Source organism: Ictidomys tridecemlineatus, chromosome 1 (assembly GCF_052094955.1).
Source record: "Ictidomys tridecemlineatus isolate mIctTri1 chromosome 1, mIctTri1.hap1, whole genome shotgun sequence".
In the NCBI taxonomy this organism is placed as follows: Eukaryota; Metazoa; Chordata; class Mammalia; order Rodentia; family Sciuridae; genus Ictidomys; species Ictidomys tridecemlineatus.
This window is the reverse complement of record NC_135477.1, coordinates 60,946,359-60,960,291: the sequence shown is the minus strand read 5'-3', so window position 1 is coordinate 60,960,291 and position 13,933 is coordinate 60,946,359. Positions and strand designations below refer to the sequence as shown.

The 13,933-nt window shown below is 36.8% G+C and overlaps 1 protein-coding gene across 6 annotated transcripts in view; it reads right to left on the bottom strand.

Annotated features, from left to right (window-relative positions):
• Positions 1-4,508: 4,508 nt before the first annotated feature.
• Positions 4,509-13,933, bottom strand: part of Slc16a9 (solute carrier family 16 member 9) — a 55,883-nt gene continuing 46,458 nt past the window's right edge. For 5 of the 6 annotated variants that reach the window (XM_078041780.1, XM_078041800.1, XM_078041783.1 and 2 more), the window contains 3 exons: positions 13,077-13,172; positions 7,509-8,426; positions 4,509-7,177 (listed from right to left, as the gene is read on the bottom strand). In XM_078041780.1, coding sequence (XP_077897906.1) covers positions 6,999-7,177; positions 7,509-8,426; positions 13,077-13,172 — 1,193 coding nt within the window. In that variant the 3' untranslated portion in view covers positions 4,509-6,998. The remainder of the gene's footprint in view (positions 7,178-7,508; positions 8,427-13,076; positions 13,173-13,933) is intronic. The other variant, XM_078041796.1, reaches the window with a different exon arrangement.

The following is a 13,933-nucleotide window of genomic DNA, read 5'->3' as shown; positions in this document are numbered from 1 at the left end:
TGCCTAGATGGTCTAAACTTGCTCTCTCCTTATCATGTCCTTATTCAAATGTTAACCTCTCAGTGAAATATTTCCTGCCAGTCATATTAAAAAACACATCATCAGAGCTGGGGTTGTGGCTCAGCAGTAGAGCGCTCTTCTAGCACGTGTGAGGCACTAGGTTCGATCCTCAGTACCACATAAAAATAAATAAATAAATGTCCAGCTACAACCAAAAACAAAACAAAAACACCATCATACCCTGTCTGCTCACACCCACCCAATATCTATTTGGTTTTTTCCCTCTCTTCTTCACATGAAATCTAAGCTTTCTAGGGCCAGTATGTGAATGGTACATGGTAGGCAACCAGGGTTTGTGTGTGTGTGTATTTGTGTGTATACACATATATTTATATATACATATATATATTATTTATATATATATATTTATATATATATACATATACACACACACATACATATACATATAAGCAAGGACACTGAAGACCCCAGTTTTCAGAATAAAAATAGCCGTCACATAAAACTATGTGATTTCTCAGCGTAGGGTACATGGATTTTAAGTTACATCCTATACTATTTGTTTGTAGAGGCTTTAGATGCACAGAAGATATGACTTTGTGAGTTCGTACACTGTGGGTTTGGTGTGATCTAAGCAATGTGAGTTGAAGGAGTTGTCTGTCTCACTGTGGCTTTATATGATTGTGAAAGAGAATTGGCCAGAAGTTCCTGCAGTATCAGCAGGTTTTCCTAAATTTCTTAGGAAAACTATAACAAAACTGATTTAAAAGAAAAAATATTTAATAAATAGGACATTTAGCAACTTCGGGAGGGAAATAAATTTGATTCCTAACTCATTGTTTACCCCAACATCAATTTATGGTGGAGCAAAGGTTTATGTGTAAGAAATGAATCTGCGAAACTGCTCATTGCTGATTTCTTTCTTCTTCCTTGCTCTCAATACCTAGATTATGTTCAGATATTCTTCAGGACCCTCCCAAATCCCAGTGTTAAATCTCCATGGGTCATTTTGAGTTTTCTCTCTAATGCCATTGACTGCGTTGGAAATGGGCACCGGACATGATTCAGATCTGAGACTTGCCATGGCCTTCTGAGATGATTTTCTACTTTGTTGGAACCTGCAGTCTGAGGAGGAACCTCCGTTTTCTACCTCTGTAGTTGTCTACATGTGATATTTCAAAGGTGGACATATAGCCTTCTCAGGCAATGAAGAGAGTTAACTCTGAAGCTTTTGACTGCAATACAGAAAGACATAAGGAGCCTTGGTCCCGGATGACATCACTGAGCCATAAAATGAACTAGCTCCCAATTTTTTGCTATGCAAAATAATAAATACTCTCAATATACTTTAAGTTTTTAATTTGATATCCTGTAACTTATGGTGAAACAATCCTGACATGCATTTGTAAAATTAATCTTGGGGAGATTGGCCAAAATATATTATTATATTGTGTGCATATACATATATGTAACAACATACCCCATCATTATGAATACCTGTAATACACCACTAAAAAGTATGGGACAAAACCTGACATAACAAACTAAAAATATTAGTTGAATGAAAAAAATTAACAAGAAAAATTAATCTTGGGATGGAGAAGTCCTTTCTAATTAAGACAATTAAGTGTTGTTGAGGATGGGGAGAAAAAGGCACATTCATACATTGCTGGTTCGACTACAAATTGGAGTATCCAACATGGAAAGCAGTATGAAGATTCCTTGGAAAACTAGGAATGGAACCACCATTTGACCCAGCTATCCCACTCCTCGGTTTATACCCAAATGACTTAAAAACAGAATACTACAGGGACACAGCCATATCAATGTTTAATGCAGCACAATTCACAATAGCTAAACTGTGGAACCAACCTAGATGCCCTTCAAAAGATGAACAGATAACGAAAGTGTGGTATATATACATAATGGAATAAAATAAATAAAAGAGAATAAAATCATGGCATTTGCAGGTAAATGAATGGAGTTGAAGAATATAATGCTAAGTGAAGTTAGCCAATCCCAAAAAACCAAATGACGAATATTTTCTCTGATATATGGAGGTTGATTTATAGTGGGGTTGGCCGGGAGGGTGGGAACATGGGAGGATTAGATGAACTCTAGATGGGGCAGAGGGGTGGGAGGGGAAGGGAAGGGGCATGGGCATAAGAAAGATGGTGGAATGAGATGGATATCATTACCCTAAGTACATGTATAAAGACACAAATGCTGTGAATATTCTTTGTATACAACCAGAAATATGAAAAATTGTGCTCTATGTGTGTAATATGCATTGTAATGCATTCTGCTGTCATATATAACAAATTAGAATGATAAAAAATACCACTTAGAAAAAATATATTTTCTCCTTTTTGCCAGGAGAAAGCATTAAAAGTAAATGACTCTATAGGACAAAAATACATGCAGTAAAAAGCAAGTAATGTCACTGTAGTCTGCTGAGAATAGAATCCCAGAAGACTTGGCAAGACATTACATTCCCCCAAGAGTAAGTCTCTGGACGTACTGGAAAGGCAGTGGGGTAAGGTGGCCCCTGAGCTCAAGCCAATTAGCACTCAGTAAACAAATCAGATTAATTTCCTTTCTACCCCATTTCAAGCCCACTTTCTGAGCTGCTCACCTTAAATTTTTAAGGCAAAAAATAAAAGTTCAAATTTCCCTAGCAATTCAACTTGAAAGGTGGATTCTGTTTGACTGGTGGAGGAACAGCTTGTGTTTTGTTTTGTTTGCTGGGTGTCAGAGCTTCTGAATGACAATTCCAGAAAAATCTGCTGAGTCATGAATCCCTGAGGATAAAAGATTTTGACAGAAACATTCTCCAGGGAGGGCAAGAGCTGTGACAGTTGGACAAGTTAAGGATAACAAAAGGCTCATTATTCTCCTAAATGAAGCCCTTTATTGCAATCATTTACCCCTCACCTGTGCCAGGAACACTGGCCGCCTCCTGCAGGTACTGAGAAGCCATAATCTTAGAATGGCCAAGAAGAACAAAGGCTAATGTTTACTGGCTGCCTATCACACGCCAAGGATCTCTGTATTATTCAATTCTCAAAATAGCTCAATGGTGTGTTTTATAAATAAAGAAAATGAGGCTCTGAGAGCTAACCATTTTCTCACTGTCACCCAGCTACAGGCACTGGACGAGGTAGGATTCCAACCCAGGCAATCTGCTTGTGGAATCACAACCTTCCCCAGTGTGTTTACTGCATCCCCAAATAGCATCCATGTGTTTGTTCCTAAGTCTCTGATCATTTCACCTGGCTGGGCTAACTCCAGACTCAAAGAGGGATCTTACTAACTGCACTTCTGACAAAATTAATCAGACAGCAAAAGGTCCCAAGTTTTTGATCAGAGAGAAAAAAAATGGGTGTAGCACTGCTAATGTAAATTGTGTTTTTTGTGTTTAATGTACTACTCCTTTTCAGTAAAAGTAAGAATTATTTCCTTCAAAATAGAGCTCTCTTTCATTTCCAGGAACATCCTGATGGTGTTGAGGTTACCTGAGGTCATGGAACTTCTAGATCAGCACTTGCCATCCAGTCATGAACTCCTCATGCTGAATTGCAGTACTTGGGAATTGTTCCTCATGGGGCCTTTACAAGTTAGTGGCTGAAACTGTCTCCTGAAAACAAGATTGCCCTAGAGACAATGAGTTCAGCACCTGGCTCCTTAAGGCTCATCCTGAGAGGGAGGAGGCAGAAAGGAGTGAGGAACTGCTAAAAAAAAAAAAAAGCCAGTGCGAGGGCGACTGACAAACTCTACACCACACTTCCTGAACTCAGCTGGAGGTACTTCCAGGGTCCAAAAAAAAAAAAAAATTATTCCAATCAATATGATTTTGTTAAGTATTTTTTTGAATGCTAAATCTTAGGAAAAAGGGCAAATCCTGAATAATTATTTATATAACTAGCAGAAGGATCGCAAGTTTGAGGACTACCTGAGAAATTTAGTGAAACCCTGTCTCTAAAGAAAATGGAAAGGGAACGTAGCTCCGTGGTGGAGAGTTTGTGTAATGTATGTATAGGTCCTGGGCTCAATTCCCAGTAGTGTAAAAAAGAAAAAGAATTCCAAAAATGATTAGGCTTTCATGGTGGCATGCACTTGTTTTCCCACTGTCGTACCAGCTACTTGGGAGACTGAGGCAGGAGTTTGGGGCCAGCCTAGATAACATAGCAAGACCGCATCTTAAAAAAAAAAAAAAAAGCCTTAAATGATTGGTGGGATCATTATTAAGAATCTAAAAATAATGTGTCTTTTCCTCAAGAGGATTCTGCAGGTCTGATATATTAACTTTGGGGCAGGCAAGGATCAAATTAGTTAAGCAATTTGACTTTTGAATATACTGTTACCTGGCCATCAAATTCTGGAAGTCTGAATTACATTATGAAATGTATATTTGCATTCAAATGAAGTGGCACTATAATTGGGAAGAAAACTAATAAGACAGAAAGCAACCAAACTGATACAAAACAAACTGATGTAAAAATATTTATTGTGACTTAAAATTCATTCCCTAGACAATGGATAATGCCCACGTTGAACAGTATTAGTAGACACGGTGGATACATTTGGGTAATTATCAACATTGATGAATGCAGAGACATCACAAAAGTCAAACTTTTTCAGATTACTTTCTAGAACATAACATTGGCAAAAAAAGGAACTTTCAATACAAAAACATGTAGCTGTTTTTTTTTTCTTTTAAATGTCACTTGTTCATTTATTTTGCTAACCTTGAAACTGACTAAAGAATGAGGTACAGAAAACTTTCCAGAAGTCTGAGTATGGAGCAGAAGTCCAAGAGGACTTGGAGCCCCTTTATTGCATACTGAGTAGGATTAACTCAATTATGAATTCTCCATACTCCAGGTTTACTACACAGGAAAGTACTATTTACCTACCTCACAGAGGTGTTTCGAGGGCTCAGATTAATAAAGTGCCTCATATACCTTTGAAGAAAGGCAAAACAGAAGTACAAAAATAATCATGTATTTCAAAAGAAAAGAAAAGATAATTTTGGCACAATGGGAAGGATTCTGTTTAAAGAATACTTGGCTATTTATAAAAACCTCAGACCTTGTGGGTTTGTTTTTTTTTTTAAGAGAATAAATGTCTACTTATTGTCTATCTTTTTAACAGTCATTTGCAACCCAGGCCTTATTATTAGAATCATTTGTAGAGTTTGTTAGAAATAGAGATGCTTGGCCACAGCCAAATAGACTTACAGAATTAAAACATTCAGAATTAAAATTTCTAAGCATATCCATGTCCGCATAATTTTTGAAGGATCTATAGGAGATTCAGATACATACCAAAGTTTAAAACCCCATTTCTTTAGAGGGGAAAACTATCAATTTATTAAACATTATTTTCTTTCTAGAACATTGTTCTTAAGATTAAGTGAGATTGGAAAGGGTATCAACTTATCAGGATTTTTTTTTACCTTCCCATGTTCCACACAGACTCAGAGCACACACACACACACACACACACACACACACACACACACACACATGCACACATGCACATACACACACCACACACTTTTTAGTTCTGCCCTTGAATTAAAAAATGATAGTGGTAAGATCTGATAGTAGCAAATAAATGCTTTCACAGGAAGTTATACAAAGGTTTGCAACCCATCACCACTGTGCCCAAAGCAAATGGATATTTGCTACTTGCTAGGAGGAATGGTTAAAAAAATACATTTCCAATTTGGAAATGGGTAAAATCAGCACTTCTTGTGAAATGTCAGCTGAATGGGTGATGACAAACACAAGTGAGTGAGGTTCTAGTGGACAGCCATGAAGAAGGGCTCTGGTGGGTGCTGCTGGAGTTTGCCTGCATCTCAGCAAACACCTTAGGAATCAAAACAGTTGATGCACCATGGGCCCCAAACACCATGTGAGTACTTCAAGGTAAATAAAATAGAATAATGGAAACTGATGACTATCATTTAAAATATCTTTTTTTTTTAAGTGATCAGTTCATTCCACTGTAATTTTTAATGCTATTTTCTGCCCGTTTGTTTGTTTGGTAGTACTGGAGATTGAACCCAGGGGTGTTCAAACCCTTAGCTATATCCTCAGACTTTTATATTTTACTTTGAGACTGGCTTTCACTAAATTGCTGTGGCTGGCCTAGAATTTGCAATTCTTCTGCCTCAGCTTCTTGAGTCACGAGGATCACATGCATGCGCCACCATGCCTGGTCTAATGTTGTTTTTATAGCCACTTTTATTTCCGGAAATGAAATGGCTTTGATGCCTTCTACTGACTAGCAGCAGGTGTAACAGAGAAGGAAGTCATTTACTCCCTAGTGACCTTTACACATATCTCATCATGAGGCTTGCATCAGTTTCATTTATTTTTATTTTTAATTTTGGGGGATACTAAAGATTGAACCTAGGGATACTTTTAACAATGGGCTATATCCCAGGCCTTTTTATCTTTTATTCTAAGACGAGGTCTCACTAAGTTGTCCAGGTTGGCCTGGAACACAAGATGCTCCTGCCTCAGCCTCCTGGGTTCCAGAAAGTATAACTGGTGTGTGCCACCACACCCAGCAGGCGTCAATTTTAAAACTGAAGAGAGCCCTCTGGGTGTTTTGTAGTGGAACTAAGGGGGGTTGGCAAAGAATTTATACTTCTACAGAGAAAATCTTTAGAGGCTGGTCAAATGTTTTACAATATGAAACATAACTAATGAATAATAGTAGAACAGAATAGTCTACTTTGGGGGAGGGAGGGAGGGAGGGAGGGGAAACATACAGGAGACAGAGGCTACACATACAGTACATAAAGAATAAAATCTGTTTTTTAAAAAATCCACATTCAGAGTCAGCCACAGTGAAATTTTGTTGTGAGAAAACAGTCTTTAACTGTTAGAGAATTTGCTTGAGAATTTTTAAAAAATATGTTTTGCTCTATGGTATAAAATGGCAAAAGAATGGCTTCCAATATTCCTCTAGACATTAGAAGCAACTTTGTACAAAAACGTTGTTGGAGTTGGTTTAGGGAGTTTGTTGTTGCAGGTATCCCAGGACGGCAAGGCTGCCAGCAGCAGAATAAAACCTCCCAGCAGAACACAGAAGCCACTAAAATAAAATGCAATGTCATAGGTCTGGGTCCAGTCATAAAACCAACCTGAAATGACAGTAAGAAAAAAGTGAGTTTCATAAAAATAGTACGAATACCAACCCCATATCCAAGTTCCATCAATTTTATATGCAGTTAGGATTAGGAAAGTTTTCTATATGTCACCCCACCTACTTCTAACGTGGGTGGGCAGACATTTCTCCCAAATAAAGAATGGGGGCCACACCGGAGAAAGTATGTTTGGTTCCTCAACTATATCAAAGTGATCTTGAATAATGTTGTGCAAATCTGCACTATTATCACAATCTGTCTTTCTTTATCTGGAGATGTCACAATGAAGAATAGTAAAAGTGAACTGACTTGAAGAGAAATATCTTACCAACAATTGGTGGTCCAAGGCTATTTCCAAGTCCAGCAAAAAACATCAGTATTCCATAAGCATGAGCTAGTTTTTCAATTCCCACAGTATTCGTGGTCACATAGGGAAAGATGGACCAGTTCCCAGTGAGGAACCCCAGGATCGCAGAAAGTAATGCTAATGTGACATAACTTTTGGCAAATGGAATTGCACACAAGGCCAGGCCCATGATTATTAAAGTAGCTACATAAAGATATAAGGTGTTAATCCACTTGAAGTCAGCCAGTATTCCTAAAAGGAGCTTGCCAACTGCCGTCATAATGCCTATAATGGAAATGAGAGGCATAAAAAACTCCTCTTCTTTCACATTCGAACTTCTTGCTACATCTTCCATAAGTAATGAAGGGGGAAACCCTCCAATGTCAAAAAGGAAGATGGCGATGAAAAGAGCTGAAAATACTTTATTTTTAAAGAGAGACACCGTCTCGCCACAGTAGTTTTTATATAATTGCCACTTCCTCTTGGCAAGCTGTTTGCAAAAATATGTCTGTTCAGCAACTTTCTTTTTGTACGTTTCAGGCTCTTTTGTGTGAGTCATTGATGTGGAGTTTTTATGAAGTAGATTGTCCTGTTTCCAGTCACCATTGGCCAAAGTGCCCTTGCACTTTTCCTCGCTACTATAGCTCTTTTCAAGAATGTGAATGTTTTCTTCCAGGTTCTTTTCTTTTTCACTGTAAATGGAGTATGTCTCTGCCACATTTTCCAGAGCTGTTTTTTCAGGTAAAGGGAAATCAGAAGCCTGGAGGGGTCTCATCAGACTGCCACAGGCTAATATATTTAAAGCTAAAGCACCCACAATCAGCAAGCACCCATCTAGTCCATAGAACTCAATCAACATCCTCTGCAGGGCGGCATAAATAAAAAGGCCAACACTTGAACCTGAAAGGGAAATGGGGGCTGTTTAGTCTTAGGGTACCTATATTTTGGGGCTCTCAGCACAAACATTAATATTTATCACAATTCAATTTATATTTACTCTGATATTCATAGGTACCTCCATGTTAAAATCACAAGAATATTAAAGATAACAATTGCAACAACAGTAATACTGATATACAATGTTTATATAATTCCGCTAAAGAGTTTTTCTGTTTAATCCTTTAAATAATCCTGTTGAGTAGTTTCTGTTATTATCTCTAAACTACAGATGAAGTAACTGAGGACTAGAAAGCTTGAGAAATTTGCCAGAGATCACAAAGCTATAAATAATGAGTAGGATTCATACTCAATTGGTCTGATTCCAGGAGCCCATATTCTTAACAAATATCATTATGTAACTACTTTTTGCATTTATTATGTGCCAAACCCCATGAAACATGTATTTATTGCCACTGAAAAAGCAAATTTTCATGTTTTATTTTTGAGATGAATAATACAGCTTAGTTTTAGCTTAGTTTTAGGATATTTATAGTGGTTTGTTAAAATCCATTACTAAATCACTAGAATGACTGATTCATATTTTAACACATTACAAAATTTGGAAAAGAGTATAAAGTAGAATTTGATACAGTATTTTAATTACAAAGTGTGCTGTTTTGTATATCATGTAGTAGGACATATATGCCTCCTTTTCAGCATTAATCATATTCAACACACCAGAATGCCAAGTTATACTGACTCAATTAATTTGTACTGTTCTCTTCTGGTTCTAATTTTGGTTTTAGTTAAACATCAAGTATTTTAAAATTTAAGTATCATTGGAAAATGTCATATGAAAAATCAGGAGAAATATAAACGGATCAGTTTTTTAAAAGTCTACACAGTTTGACCATACATTTAAAATGGATCTCTATCCAACAGGACACAAGTGGAAACATGCTCTGACACATGAATAATGACATGGACAGCTTGTTGTAAAAACCCATGTTATTTTAAAAAAAACTTGATTTTATAAATAACTGAATAGCTCAGTGTCATGGAGTTGTAAGAAATTTGTTTTCTTAGAGACCTCAGTTGTCCCTTTCTACTTTACTCCTTAATTCCCAAAGGAGGAAATAATTCTTTTCATGCAGACATTAATTGATGACTCAGGTTAATGTATTGGCAGCTGAAATAGTACCATTGGTGGGAGAGTAAGTACCCTTGCATTTTTCCTCCTACTGTAGAACTTTACTGACTGTTGAGAGTAATAGAAGAAAAAATTAACTCTTTATCTTTGTAAAAGCGTCCGACATGAAAAATTAAAATGATTGAATGTAGCAGAGCAACTACATGGATCATTATTCTACATTAGCATCCATTAACTGTCAATTGTGATTTTTCCCTAACCACTAACTTTGTACAGATTCTAACAAAATGTGACACCATTGTATACTTTAAAAAGTTCTTGGTGTTTGGAATGTTCTATGTACTGACCTTAATCAAGAAAAAAAATAACTTTCTCATTGTTTGCCAACCAAGTTAATCTGCCAAGTTAATCTGCCAACATCTTGAAATATAAGAAAACATATCAAATAGATACTTATTAGATACCTATGATATGCTAATTATATGACAGATGAGGGAAAAAATCAAACTATACACCTCAGGCTACATCCCACAAGAACATGGCTATGGCTTTTTTTTCCCTTTTTTTTTATTGGTTGTTCACAACATTACAAAGCTCTTGACATATCATATTTCATACATTAGATTTAAGTGAGATATGAACTCCCATTTTTACCCCAAATACAGATTGCAGAATCACATCGGTTACACACTCACATTTTTACATAATGCCATATTAGTAACTGTTGTATTCTGCTGCCTTTCTTATCCCCTACTATCCCCCCTCTCCTCCCCTCCCATCTTCTCTATGGCTATGGCTTTAAAAGATGCAGGAATTCTTTCAGGGTAAGGGACAGAAATCTAAGAATTTCCTTGCGCAATTTTATAAACTATAAGACTGTAATTTTAAATTTTCAAAAAGAACAACCTAATTGAAAAAATGGTCATGTAAAGAACAAAGTGAAATAAAACACTAATTTTTCTTTCATTCTTGTCTAGATTATACATTATTACAAAGAGGGAAAATATGAATTGGTGCTCAGGGAAACTGAAACAGCGTGACTGAAAAACATGAGTTAATCAAACTCATGTGTTGATTAACTCATTGACACCACGGGTCAGTAAACTTTTTCTGTAAAGGGCCAGAGAGTAAATATTTAAGGCATAATGGTCTCTATAAAACCTGTCCAAATACTCAGCTCTGCCTGTAAAGCATGAAAATAGCCAGACACAATCCATTAAGGAAGGAGCATAATTGAATTTCAATAAAACTTTATTTATGGACACTGAATTTCATACAATTGTCATATGCCATTAAATATTCTTCTTTTGATTTTTAAAAATGTCAAGACCATTCTTAGCTCCTGAGGCATATAAAAAACAGTGCACCAGAATTGATCTTTGGGCATCCATTTACCAACCCCTGTCCACCACAGAGAAACATGATGTACCCCAAATTTTGTTTTCTGCCTACATTTTTCTTCATTTCAACTAAATCAAAATATTTCAAATATTTTTATTTGAGGTTTCTTTTTAATTAAAAAAAAATTCTACAGTGACTTTTCTTTTGCTTGCCTAAAGGTAGATTACTTTCACTGAAGGTAGATTCGTTCCTCTTCCTAATTTCACCTCCCCTAGCTCTTGTGAGCTGAAATTAAAAATGCCTTCAAATCTGAATGTTCATAATTATTCCATTTTGATTCAGTGAGGCACAGCTCCTGTGTCCTGCCCTCTAGACTGAGTGAAAAGCAAAAGTCACTTTCATAGCCTACAATCTCCAACATCTTCAACACAAGTAAATTTGGTCATTAAGGGAAACCTCAGTCAATTTTAATGACTGGTACTTTTAGAACCCTCACCCTATGTCTTACACATACACTCCTTTTTATCTTTAATAACTTAATATGATGGCTAGTAGCACTATCCCCATTTTTTAATTCAGAAAATGGAAGCACACAATAGTGTGTCACATACTTGACTATGTGATCCAATACCAGACAGCTAGTGAGTAACAATCAAGATTCAAAATCCAGCAGTCTGGCTCCAGGGTCTATTTTTTTTGCCTCCACAAAAAAAAAAAAAAAAAAAGAAAAAAAGAAAAAGAAAGAAAAACATACCATTCAGGTGAGATCTTTTGTCCTTTAAGTTGCCATGCCTACTCTCACCCTCTTGTGTACATGTGGGGATACTGACCAGTTCAGGTCACTGACAGGTTCTTTAAACTGCATTCCAACTGCTTTGATTTCCCCATCATCTGTGTTTTGGATTTCTTCTCCCATTTCTGCTTTAACCATGTCCTCAGACTCTGGACATGTCTCCTCCTGGACCATGGTTCACATTTTCCACCTGGCAATGCTTCCTTAAACTGCTGTGGGTAAGCTGGGCACAATATCGAAGGCCTACAATCCCAGAGACCAGGGAGGCTAAGGCAAGAGGATGGCAAGTTTGAGGCCAGCCTGAGCAACTGAGCAAGATCCTGTCTCAAAAAAAAAAAAAAAAAAAAAAAAAAAAAGGAAAAGGACTAGAAATGTATCTTGGTGGTAGAGCACACCTGGGTTCAATTCCCAGCATGTGGGGTGGGGAGATAGGACTACTGGAGGTAAATATTCAACTCAATTCAGTTGAACTACAAATCTTATTGCTACTGGGTGGCAATGCTAACAAAAATTAGTGTGGATCCTGTTGCCAGAATAAATACTGAAGTTCTTCAGCCTATCTTGAAGTCTGATCTCTAAGGAATACTGCCTATGAATAATTAGCTTATGTAAACTTACAGCTTTTGATAACATGACAGCTATATCCCCTCAAGATGCTCATAAAATATTGGCCACAAAAAATTGCTAAATTCACTAAACAGTTTAAAAAATAATCTGAAAAGTAAAACACCACTGTGCAATTTCTGAGGTATAGAGATGGCCAGCAGTCTCTGACAGTGGCTCTAGGAGCATTCATTTTATTTCCCCTATTCATGTCTTTCTCAAGAATAAGCATTCTATACAGCATTCTCTGCTTCTCTTAGCAAAGCCCTCCCAGCATGGGGCTCTCAATATATTTGGGCCCATAAGCTTCCTTTTTATATATTATGTTGTACATACAATGCCCCAGAATTTTCATATATGCATCTTAGTCGGGTTTTTGTTTGCTTGCTTGGTTTTAGTACTGTGGATTTAACCCAGAGGTGCTTTACCATTAAGCTCTATCCTAAGCCCCTTTTCCTAAATTTTGAAACAGAATCTCACTAAGTTGCTGAGGGCCTTGCTAAATTGTCGAGGCTGGCCTCAAATTTGCCATTCTCCTTTTCTCATATTTCCCAGTTGCTGGGATTACAGGTGTGTGTCACAATACCCAGTGATTTTAGTGCTTCTTTGAAAGCTACTCCTATATTTACAGTGGGAAATGAAATTTCCTTCTAGGAGACGAGTAAACAACAATTTTGCTACCTGATTGTTAGCTGGGTAGTGGTTGGTTGAACATATTTGTGCTTGGTAACTTTTGTTTAGAGGGATGACTAGTGGTAATACTGTACTTATTTTGAAAGTGTACCTGTTGAAATCAAGCCAAGTGCAAGGCCTCGTCGGCTGTCAAAATACTGGCACGTAATGGTCACTGTTGCAGTGTATAATAAGCCACATCCGAGACCTAAGCATAAGAATATATTACACATATTAAGACAGATTGAAATACTTCAATTTAAAAAAAAAAAGGAAAGGAGAGGATCGGAAAAAAGAAAGAGGGAAGAAAGAAGAAAGAAACAACCAAGTTTTTCCAACAGGGCATTGCTACTGCTGGATAAAACCTCAGAGTTCAGGTTTTGGACCCCTCCATCTGTGTTACTTCTGGTGCCCCAGTGGAAAAATTGGGCAGTTTTCACCCTACACCTACCTTAAGGTCAGGGTCAAATTTTTAAAAAAATCTAATTTCTAAAGCATAAATCAATCATGCAAATGTCATTTTAAGACTTTATGAGGAAACAGAGAAAATGGTTCAAATGTACACCAACTAGTAAAATTTAACCAAACTTGCCCATTGAATATCTGTTTTTTCTTTCAAGTCAATACCCCTAACTCAGTGTTCCTCCTCTAGGTACCCTAAACAATTTCTAGATAACCCCTTTCCAAGAGCTGTTTTGTTGGAGCTTGGCTTATCATCCAGTCTGCAAAGCAAAGGTCTCAGGCAGTTCTTCTGGGGAGCTCAATCATCCCATCACAGAACAATTAATATTTGTAAGTCTTCATCTTTTAGAGATGTACACTTTATAACTTAGAAGAAGCATGTGGTGATGATGCATTTAATTTAGCCTAAAGCAACTTTGGGTGTAAAAAGCAAATATGATAAAATACTAAAAATTGTTAAATTTAAGTAGTGGTTATTTAAGTATGATTATTTGCTATACTATTCTG